The sequence below is a fragment of the Anomalospiza imberbis genome, chromosome 26 (assembly GCF_031753505.1).
Source record: "Anomalospiza imberbis isolate Cuckoo-Finch-1a 21T00152 chromosome 26, ASM3175350v1, whole genome shotgun sequence".
Lineage (NCBI taxonomy): Eukaryota > Metazoa > Chordata > Aves > Passeriformes > Viduidae > Anomalospiza > Anomalospiza imberbis.
This window is the reverse complement of record NC_089706.1, coordinates 2522893-2533189: the sequence shown is the minus strand read 5'-3', so window position 1 is coordinate 2533189 and position 10297 is coordinate 2522893. Positions and strand designations below refer to the sequence as shown.

Genomic DNA, 10297 nt, shown 5'->3' with positions numbered 1-10297 from the left:
ACAGGGACAGGCTGGGACCACGCTGGGCAGAGCCAGCCCTGACTGACCGACACGGCTCTGGTTTTATTTCCAAGTACAGGAACAAGCCAAAGCGTCCCAGTGCTAGTGGCACCGGGCTCCTGGGTGGCACAGGGGCCGCCCTGGCCCGTGACAGCAGCACAGTCCAGCTCTGTGGGCACAGCCTGTTCCCAGTGAGCGCTTGGAGCAGCGGGATCCAGGAGGGACGCTCCTGATCCAGGCTCCCAGCTGCATCCAGCAGCATCCCAGGCCTGGGCCAGGCTCCAGCCCTTCCCTGCTCATTCCATGGCCACCGGCTGCTCCCCTTCCACGTCCCTCGTCTTGGAGTTCATCAGCTCCCGGCGGATCTCGGGCGAGATCTGGGGGTGGCTGTGGAACTTGAGCAGCTCCAGCAGGGCCTCCTTCTGCTCCGAGGACAGGTCCTCCTTGTAGCGCTGGGCCAAGGCCAGCAAGCTCTGGTGCCACAGCACGGGCAGGAGCCGCTGGTCCGTGCGGAAGGCCAGGAAGTGGAAGACCAGGGCGTCGAGCACGCGGAAGGGCAGCGCGTACTTCTTGTCGATGAGCAGGCGCAGGAAGATGCTGTTGGCACCGCTGTACTGCATCTCGGCCAGCTTCAGCAGCGCCGCGCTGCAGGAGGGACCGGGACAGCTCAGGGGACGGGGACACGGGAGCGGTCAGGGGACAGGGGACAGGGACATGGGAGAGGTGAGGGGGTCAGGGGACAGGGACACAGGGACAGAGGAGAGGTGAGGGGTCAGGGGATAGGGACACGGGACAGGTGAGGGGACAGGGGACAGGGACACGGGGACACAGGAGCGGTGAGGAGTCAGGGAACAGGGACACAGGAAAAGTGAGGAGACAGGGACACAGGACAGAGGAGAGGTGAGGGGACAGGGGACAGGGACACGGGACAGGTGAGGGGACAGGGACACGGGAGTGGTGAGGGGTCAGGAGACAGAGCCATGAGACTCAGGAGACGTGAGGGGCCAGGGAACAGGGACACAGGAAAGGTGAGGGGACAGGGACACAGGACAGAGGAGAGGTGAGGGGTCAGGGGATAGGGACACGGGACAGGTGAGGGGACAGGGGACAGGGACACGGGGACACAGGAGCGGTGAGGAGTCAGGGAACAGGGACACAGGAAAGGTGAGGGGACAGGGACACAGGACAGAGGAGAGGTGAGGGGACAGGGACACGGGACAGGTGAGGGGACAGGGGACAGGGACACGGGAGAGGTGAGGGAGTCAGGGAACAGAGCCATGGGAACACAGGAGAGGTGAGGGGTCAGGGAACAGAGCCATGGGGACACAGGAGAGGTGAGGGGTCAGGGAACAGAGCCATGGGAACACAGGAGAGGTGAGGGGTCAGGGAACAGAGCCATGGGGATGCAGGAGAGGTGAGGGGTCAGGGAACAGAGCCATGGGAACACAGGAGAGGTGAGGGGTCAGGGAACAGAGCCATGGGGACGCAGGAGAGGTGAGGGGTCAGGGAACAGAGCCATGGGGACGCAGGAGAGGTGAGGGGTCAGGGAACAGAGCCATGGGGACGCAGGAGAGGTGAGGGGTCAGGGAACAGAGCCATGGGGACGCAGGAGAGGTGAGGGGTCAGGAGACAGAGCCATGGGGACAGAAGAACGTGCACAGGGTCAGGGGGTGCTGGGTTGAAGTCATGGGGGCCAAGGAATGGGCATGAGAGGGGCCAGGCTGGAGCCACAGTGACTCTCCATGGAGTCATGGGGGCTGGAGCCATGGACACCGAGGTGGGGCCAAGCAGGAGCCACGGGGACACAGGAGGGACCACAGGGGTCAGGGGTAACTGCACTGGAGCCATGGAGCACCAGGTACAAAGCTGAGCCTTGAATCTCAACCCCAGAGGGAGCTGAGTGACCCCTCAGCACCTCCGAGGGGCTGCAGAGGCTGAGGGGTGGGTCCAAGGCGCTTCCCAGGGTCCCTGGAGGAGGAGAAGCTCTTCCCCTCCAGCCCCTCAGGGCCTCACCTGGAGTGCAGGACGGGGATGGAGCACTTGGTGAGGATGCTGCCGATGATGATGGCCTCCCTGAGCGTGCAGGTGCCGGACTCACAGAGCGGGATGAGGATCCCTGGGAACGGGGACACTCAGGCACCGACTACCTCCATCCACACACAGAACCCTGGGGCTCAGCCCCTTCCCCCTACAAATCACCACTCAGCAGCAGCTGCACGGCCCCTGCCATGCACCAGCCCCTCAGGTAGCCAGCCGAGCCCCAGAGGAGACCCTGCAGGACCCCTACCCTTGAACCAGGCCGCTGGCTTGAACAGAGCCTTCTTCAGAGCCATGTACAGGTGGAAGTTGAGCCGCTTGTACTCGGCGATGTCGTCCCGGATCCGCGGCAGCAGCACCAGGTTGTAGAACCTCTGGGCCATCCTCTCCTTCAGGTTGGAGGAAAATATCCTGGGTTCAGCAAAGCATGAAGGGATGGATGAGGAAAGGAGGCCAAATAGGCAGGTTAGTGTTTTGTAAATCTAATTCTAGTTATGGGAAAAAAAACCCCAAAAATCCCATGCCAGAGGGTCCCTGAGGTGACCTTACCTGGTGGCCTGGTACATGGCAGCAGCTGTCCACGTCTCTGGCTCAGTGATGTAGAGGATCTGCTCCCAGTTGGACAAGGCAGGGATGATTTTAAACGCCTTGGGGAGCTTCCCACTCCTGTACTTGGACAGCACCTTCAAAGACAGGGACACGGGCCAGGCCATGACTGGGGGAAGTGACAACAGCAGGGACAAGAGCACGTTGTCACCTCAGGGTGGTGGCTGCGGGTTCAGCTGCTCCCTCCTCACCTCCCTGACACCCCTGTAGACCTCCAGGACACGGGGGTCGAGCTGGGGCATGGGGCAGCCCGAGAGCTCCGACAGCGCCGTCTCCACCTCCGTCTGCTTCTCCGTGATCTTCTCCATGATGATATCGGCCAGCGTGCGCCTGGGGCCGGCACGGGGCAGGGTCAGCGGGGGACCGGGGGGGGCTGGCAGGGGAATGGGGCGAGCTGGGGTCTGTGCAGGGCCGGTATGGGACCGGGGGGAGAATCGGTGGTCGCAGGGGGATGACACGATGGGATCACATCACATGGGACGGGGGTGAGTTGGGGGCTGACGTGGGACAGGGATTGAGTCGGGGACCGAGTCAGGGAGGGGTGAATCGGGGGTCGCATGGAGCTGACACCGGACAGGGCAGAGCCGGGCGCCGTGCAGGGAGGCGGCCCCTGCCCGGTGCAGCCCCCTCGTCACCTCAGCGGCGGGTTCTTGTTCATGAACATCTCGATGGCTTTCTCGTCCTCGGGGTCCACCTCCACCTCCCCGCCGTAGTCCCCGCTCCGTCCCGCGGCCGCTGCCGCCTTCTCCAGCGAGGGCCATTCCTCATCCTCCTCCGAGTCCGAGCCGGGACCTGCGGGGAGCGGCGCTGGCTCAGCCCGGGGCCGCGCACCCTCCGGGGTTCCCAGGGGTTACCGGGGGCTCACCGAGAACGGCGCCGCGCTGCCGGGGGGCTGCGGGCTCTCCGGGGCCGTGCTCTGCTTCCAGCTCCTCCTGCTGCCGCCGCGCCTGCTCCAGGATGCGCCGGGACAGCCGCGCGTCCACGAACCCGTCCCCGCCGCCATCCCCGCCCTGCTCCTCCGCCCCGCCGGGGCCCCCGCGCTTCTCCCGCACCCGCGCCCGCGGGGCCGCGTCCTGCAGGATCTGCTCGGCCAAGGGCAGCGCCGGGGCCGGGCCGGAGCCCCGCGCCCGCCGGGCCTTGGGCATCGCGGCGGAACCGGCGGACACCGGGTCCGGACCGGCTAGCGACACGTGGGATCGGCCCCCGCCTTTTCCGGGGCGGCTCCGCCTCTTCCCGGTGCCACTGGCTCCGCCCGTTCCGGTGGTGGCGCCTGCACCATGGGGGTCACCTGGTGAGCGCGGGGGGCTCCGGGACGGGCTCCGGGGTGGGAGGGGAAGGCACCGGGATAGACTCCTGGAATGGGGGCGGAACCGGGATAAACTCCTAGAATGGGGGGGCGGCACCGGGAAGGACTCCTGGAATGGGGGGGGGGGCGGAACCGGGATAGACTGCTGGAATGGGGGCGTGAAACGGGGAAGGACTCCTGGAATGGGGGGTGGAACCGGGAAGGACTCCTTGAATGGGGGGTGGAACCGGGATAGTCCTTTGGAATGGGGAGGTGGAACCGGGAAGGACTCCTGGAATGGGGGGTGGAACCGGGATAGTCTCCTGGAATGGGGTGCGGAACCGGGATAGTCTCTTGGAATGGGGGGCGGAACCGGGATAGTCTCCTGGAATGGGGTGCGGAACCGGGAGGGCTCCCGGCGCGGACAGCCCCGGGGACACGGGGAGAATCTCCGCATGGAGGATGCGGAGCAGTCCCGGGGACGCGGGCAGGGGCCGGGGGCGCGGCCGGCGGTGCCCCGGTGGGTCCGTGACCCCCGGTCCGTGGCGCAGCGTGTCGCAGGTGCCGGTGGCCGAGGGCAAGAGCGTGCAGCAGACGGTGGAGCTGCTGGCGCGGCGGCTGGAGGCGCTGGGCGCGGACAAGCAGGGGACGTTCGGCGTGGACTGCGAGACCTATCACACGGCGGCCACCCTCGGCACACAGGGTCAGCAGGGCCGGGGGGCAGCGGGCAGCCCTTCTCCAAGCTTCTCCTTTCCGTCCCGTCCTTTTCCTCCTTCTCCTTCCGCGCCTTCCGTGGAGGCGCCTGGATCTGATGCTGGTTGATGATTTAGGGGTTTAGGAGTTACAGCGGCAGTGCTGGGCTGAGGGTTGGACTGGCTGATCTTGAAGGTCTCTTCCAACTTCCATTCGTCTGTGATTCTAAAGTTCCTTCTTTCCTTTCTCCTTCTCCCTGTCTCATTTTCCCTTTCCCCCTTTTCCTTTCCCCTCTTCCCGTCCTTTTTTCCCTTTCCTTTCCCTTCTCCCTCCTCCCCTCCACATCCCTTCCAGGCACTGATGTGAGCCCACACAGCCCCAGCTCTGCTGAGCTGTTGTTCCCGGCCAGACCCATTGGAATCTTCCAGAGCAGCTTTTTCCTGCTTTTTTTGGCAGCTGGAGGAGAGGCTTTTTTGGAACGTGGAGGAGAGGCTGAGCCCAGGGGCAGTGGGTGGGAGGTGGGTGCTCCTGGGGTTCTCTTTTCACCTCACCCCGAGCCGTGCTGATGTTTTATCCTGGTGCTGCCGAGGATTTCTTTTTCCCTATAAATTTCCAGAAGGAAATCCAAGCTCTTCCCTGAATGGATACCATAATAAACACGTGAGGATCCGGAATTAAAGCAAGGAGGACAAGAGTGTTACCCTGATTTTTAAAAGTGTTTTCTTTTATAGTTCTTTTGAAAGTCTTAAAAGTTCTCATAAAACTTCTTCAGCCTTCTGATCTGTTTACATATTTCTACTAGAGTTCTCACGCACTGTTCATGTAAATAATAATAGTTTTGAATACTTCTTTGTGGGAGGAAAGAATTGATGGACTGTTAGTTCGACCAGTGTGGTTGGAGAGGTGGTAATTCCGTCCTCCAATCCACGGTCACCTCTGGAATTCTATAAATATCAGATACTCAAATAAAACGCTCTCGTTTTTAACCAAGCGTTTGTGTACTTACTTCGTGCCCAACAGCGACAGGAGAGGCAGGAAGAGGAGCTGCCTTAGGGCAGGAATTTGGTTTTCCAGCCCGGCTCCCTCGCTGTCATTCCAGGGCAGACAGGGAAGCTGATGTACGTCATGCACAACTCCGAGTACCCCCTGAGCTGCTTCGCCCTCTTCGAGAACGGGCCCTGCCTCGTGGCCGACGCCAACTTTGACACCCTCATGGTGAAGCTCAAGGGCTTCTTCCAGAACGCCAAGGCCAACAAGATCGAGAGCCGCGGCACCCGCTACCAGTACTGCGACTTCCTGGTGAAGCTGGGCACGGTCACCATGGGCCCCAGCGCCAGGGGCATCTCCGTGGAGGTGAGAGCCCTTTGGGAAGGGTGGGGAACGCCTGGGCAGGCAGGGGAATGCCATGGAAGAAGCTGGAGAAGGAAGGTTTAGGGGTGATCTAATTGAGGGTGTCTGAAGCGAGCCAACAGGGAAGATGGAGAGAGATGATTTAGTTACAAGGGCCTGGAGTTCCAGGAAAAGTGGGAATGGCTTCACACTGCCAGAGGGCAGGGGTAGATGGGATGTTGGGAAGAAATTCTTCCCTGTGAGGGTGGGAAGACCCTGGAATAGATGTCCCACAGAAGCTGTGGCTGCCCCTGGATTCCTGGAAGTGCCCAAGGCCAGGCTGGACACTGGGACTTGGAGCAGCCTGGGACAGCAGGAGGTGTCCCTGCCCTGGATGAGCCTTAAGGTCCCTTTCCCCAAACCATTCCATGATTCTGTAATTCCCTGTCCTCTCTGTGTCTCAGTCGTGTTGCTGGTGCAGCAGGCAGGTTTGGATCTCTCCCAAGGTTTAATCCTTAGTGCTCCAGGGCTGTCCCTGCAGTGGGAATCCCTGCAGGAATGCCATCCTGATTAAAAGCTGATTAAATTCCACCTGCACAGCACGAGCACCATCCCTCAGGTTAATCAGCATGGTAAAGGGGATAAAACAACCTCTCCCGTGCTGATTTGGGGCTTGCTGTCCTTCTCTTTGCATTTTACCTTCCCTTCCCTTTGGAAAGGGTCTCTTGCCTGTTCCCAGCATGTCCTGTCTGGTTTTTATTTACCCATCCTTGTTAGATACTGAATATTTTGAGATGTTTCCATGAAAAGCCTTCCCTGCAGGGAGGCTCCAGGGCTCTGGGGTGTGTTCCCAGGTGGAATACTGGTCCTATCAGCTCCAGGGCTGTGGGCTGTGTTTCCAGGTGGAATTCTGGCCCTGCCACCAGCTCCAGGGCTGTGGGCTGTGTTCCCAGGTGGAATTCTGGTCCTATCACCATCAGCTCCAGGGCTGTGGGCTGTATTCCCAAGTGGAATAGTGTCCTTCCTGGCAGCTCCAATGCTATGGGGATGTATTCCCAGGTGGAATACTGCCCCTGTGTGATCGCCAACGACTGCTGGAACCTGCTGATGGAGTTCATGCAGAGCTTCATGGGCAGCCACACGCCCGGGATCCCGTCGGTGTTCGGCTCCAAGCACGACAGCACCTACAGCCCCGGGGACACCATGGTGCAGTACATGGAGCTCTTCAACAAGATCCGCAAGCAGCAGCAGGTGCCCGTGGCTGGCATCAGGTGAAGAGGATCCCCTGGAGCTCCTGACTGCATCCTGGCTGGAGCAGGAGTCCCTCCAGATCCCCTGGAGCTCCTGACTGCATCCTGGCTGGAGCAGGAATCCCTCCAGATCCCCTGGAGCTCCTGACTGCATCCTGATCCTGGCTGGAGCAGGAGTCCCTCCAGATCTCCTGGAACTCCTGACTGCATCCTGATCCTGGCTGGAGCAGGAGTCCCTCCAGATCTCCTGGAACTCCTGACTGCATCCTGATCCTGGCTGGAGCAGGAGTCCCTCCAGATCCCCTGGAGCTCCTGACTGCATCCTGGCTGGAGCAGGAGTCCCTCCAGATCCCCTGGAGCTCCTGACTGCATCCTGGCTGGAGCAGGAGTCCCTCCAGGTCCCCTGGAGCTCCTGACTGCATCCTGGCTGGAGCAGGAGTCCCTCCAGATCTCTTGGAGCTCCTGACTGCATCCTGGCTGGAGCAGGAGTCCCTCCAGATCTCCTGGAACTCCTGACTGCATCCTGATCCTGGCTGGAGCAGGAGTCCCTCCAGATCTCCTGGAACTCCTGACTGCATCCTGATCCTGGCTGGAGCAGGAGTCCCTCCAGATCTCCTGGAACTCCTGACTGCATCCTGATCCTGGCTGGAGCAGGAGTCCCTCCAGATCTCCTGGAGCTCCTGACTGCATCCTGATCCTGGCTGGAGCAGGAGTCCCTCCAGATCCCCTGGAGCTCCTGACTGCATCCTGGCTGGAGCAGGAGTCCCTCCAGATCTCTTGGAGCTCCTGACTGCATCCTGGCTGGAGCAGGAGTCCCTCCAGATCTCCTGGAACTCCTGACTGCATCCTGATCCTGGCTGGAGCAGGAGTCCCTCCAGATCTCCTGGAACTCCTGACTGCATCCTGATCCTGGCTGGAGCAGGAGTCCCTCCAGATCTCCTGGAGCTCCTGACTGCATCCTGATCCTGGCTGGAGCAGGAGTCCCTCCAGATCCCCTGGAGCTCCTGACTGCATCCTGGCTGGAGCAGGAGTCCCTCCAGATCTCTTGGAGCTCCTGACTGCATCCTGGCTGGAGCAGGAGTCCCTCCAGATCCCCTGGAGCTCCTGACTGCATCCTGATCCTGGCTGGAGCAGGAGTCCCTCCAGATCTCCTGGAACTCCTGACTGCATCCTGATCCTGGCTGGAGCGGGAGTCCCTCCAGATCTCTTGGAGCTCCTGACTGCATCCTGGCTGGAGCAGGAATCCCTCCAGATCCCCTGGAGCTCCTGACTGCATCCTGATCCTGGCTGGAGCAGGAGTCCCTCCAGATCTCCTGGAGCTCCTGACTGCATCCTGATCCTGGCTGGAGCAGGAGCCCCTCCAGATCTCCTGGAACTCCTGACTGCATCCTGATCCTGGCTGGAGCAGGAGTCCCTCCAGATCCCCTGGAGCTCCTGACTGCATCCTGGCTGGAGCAGGAGTCCCTCCAGATCTCCTGGAGCTCCTGACTGCATCCTGGCTGGAGCAGGAGTCCCTCCAGATCTCCTGGAGCTCCTGACTGCATCCTGGCTGGAGCAGGAGTCCCTCCAGATCCCCTGGAGCTCCTGACTGCATCCTGATCCTGGCTGGAGCAGGAGTCCCTCCAAAATGTGGCACAGGAGGCAGCCCCAGGAGTTTTTCCTTCTGGATTTTTTTCTGTTTCAAAGCTTTGCTGAGTTTAATTCTGGGTGTCCTCCACGGTTTGGGATTATTGGTTCCATTGGTTGTGTGGTTTTTTGGACATTGTTTTGTGCAGGGAATTGCTGTTTATCCACAGGGAAAAGAGAAATTCCAACCAAAAGCAAGGGCAGAGCTTCTGAGACTAGAGAAATCTCTTAAATTTATATTTTTTTATATCCACATTGGTGTTTTGTTGTATTTCATCCCCAATAAAAGGCTGAGTTTTGGGAGGAGGGTTGTGCTGGTTTGTGTTGTTTATTTCCAGTCTTCTCTTGGATTTGCTTCAAGAGCTTTATGCCCCCAAAGCAAACATTTTCCTTTGAAAAAAATCCAGGAATTCTCTAATTTTCCTGCTCCTGGCACGTTCCTACCTTGCCTTCATCCTCTGTAGCTGATGAGAATGTCAAAATCTGCTGCCTCTCAATGAAGGCTCTGGATAAATTAAAAAATAAAATAAATAAGCCTGGCAGGAGCTTTGTCTGGCACTGAGAGAATTCCAGCTGCTTTATCCCATTGTTTTTAAGGTAGATAATAAATATCCTATCCCTGCACACCATTTGAGAAGTCCTGATGGCTTCAGATTCAACGGAATAAGGAAGGATTTGGGCAATAAAAGCCAAAAATTCATTGTAAGACATAATGATATCACTTCAATATATTGTTTCTTTCATATTCCTGGGAAGGCACCAGCATGCCAGAAAAAGTATTGTTGGTTCCTTGCCCATATGAGTCTGAAGAGCAAAGAAAACAGAAAAAAATTGTCTTAAACAGTTTTTTTCTATGAAGCAAAAAGGAAAAAAAAAAAAAAAAGCTGATTTGTGGCTTGATTTTCTGGCTGAGAACTGTTTTGTTATTTTTTTTATAAATATGATGCTCTGTTGTTTATACTTGCAAACCTAATTAACTGTTAGAGTGCTCAGAGCTTTTAGTTGTGAGGATTAAATAAATTTAATCAGCACAGGGCCTAGAAAGAGGTGGCTGATGAGCCATAAGAAATTCCAACATGCTGAATACACTGAATTTTTTTTTGCAGCTTTTAGCCCCAGGTTCATGACTTGTGTGGGACTGTTCAGTGGTGAAAATTCACTGGCGTTCCATGCAGTTAAACTGGGAAAAGTTAGGGAAACAAACGAGGATTTATAGGGATGGTTATCCCTGTCCTGTTTCCCATTAAAAGCTTTAAGGTTAAAAAAAAAACCAAAAAAAAAAACCCAAAACGAAAACCCCTGTTAATGAGCAGATTAGTCATGGTGAATGTTGGTAATGCTTTGTTAATTCCCGAGGCTGCTCCGTAACCAGAGACGTCAAAACTCTGCTCGTGTGCCTAAAAACCATGGAAGTGTGTGCTGGAATCCCTGGGGATTCCTGGGGTTTTATTAATTCATTGTGCTGCTCCTG

The 10297-nt window shown here is 58.2% G+C and overlaps 4 protein-coding genes across 4 annotated transcripts in view; 2 read left to right on the top strand and 2 right to left on the bottom strand.

The window, feature by feature from the left end:
- The window catches only part of LOC137462700 (acidic mammalian chitinase-like), a 134109-nt gene that overhangs the window by 68968 nt on the left and 54844 nt on the right, over positions 1-10297 (top strand). The window lies entirely within an intron of this gene.
- TOMM6 (translocase of outer mitochondrial membrane 6) overlaps positions 1-10297 on the bottom strand; it is a 120526-nt gene that overhangs the window by 76582 nt on the left and 33647 nt on the right. The gene's annotated exons all lie outside the window — the stretch shown is intronic.
- Positions 279-3852, bottom strand: BYSL (bystin like). The gene is made up of 7 exons (XM_068173306.1): positions 3509-3852; positions 3279-3435; positions 2835-2973; positions 2587-2720; positions 2288-2448; positions 2014-2116; positions 279-645 (listed from the first exon to the last, which is right to left on the bottom strand). Exons 1-7 carry the CDS (start codon positions 3786-3788, stop codon positions 297-299), a joined length of 1323 nt encoding a protein of 440 aa, XP_068029407.1. The 5' UTR covers positions 3789-3852; the 3' UTR covers positions 279-296.
- MED20 (mediator complex subunit 20) lies at positions 3781-7269 on the top strand. Its single transcript, XM_068173315.1, has 4 exons — positions 3781-3934; positions 4480-4631; positions 5721-5974; positions 7010-7269. Exons 1-4 carry the CDS (start codon positions 3921-3923, stop codon positions 7223-7225), a joined length of 636 nt encoding a protein of 211 aa, XP_068029416.1. The 5' UTR covers positions 3781-3920; the 3' UTR covers positions 7226-7269.

Excerpts from the sequence above, each read along its gene's own strand:
- MED20 (XM_068173315.1), top strand. Across the intron at positions 4,632-5,720 it reads GGCCACCCTCGGCACACAGG|GGCAGACAGGGAAGCTGATG; the intron begins GTCAGCAGGGCC and ends CTGTCATTCCAG. Across the intron at positions 5,975-7,009 it reads CCAGGGGCATCTCCGTGGAG|GTGGAATACTGCCCCTGTGT; the intron begins GTGAGAGCCCTT and ends ATGTATTCCCAG.
- BYSL (XM_068173306.1), bottom strand. The coding sequence starts at position 3,788 with ATGCCCAAGGCCCGGCGGGCGCGGGGCTCCGGCCCGGCCCCGGCGCTG. Across the intron at positions 2,721-2,834 it reads TCTACAGGGGTGTCAGGGAG|GTGCTGTCCAAGTACAGGAG; the intron begins GTGAGGAGGGAG and ends CTGTCTTTGAAG. Across the intron at positions 2,117-2,287 it reads GCCAGCGGCCTGGTTCAAGG|GGATCCTCATCCCGCTCTGT; the intron begins GTAGGGGTCCTG and ends CCCCGTTCCCAG.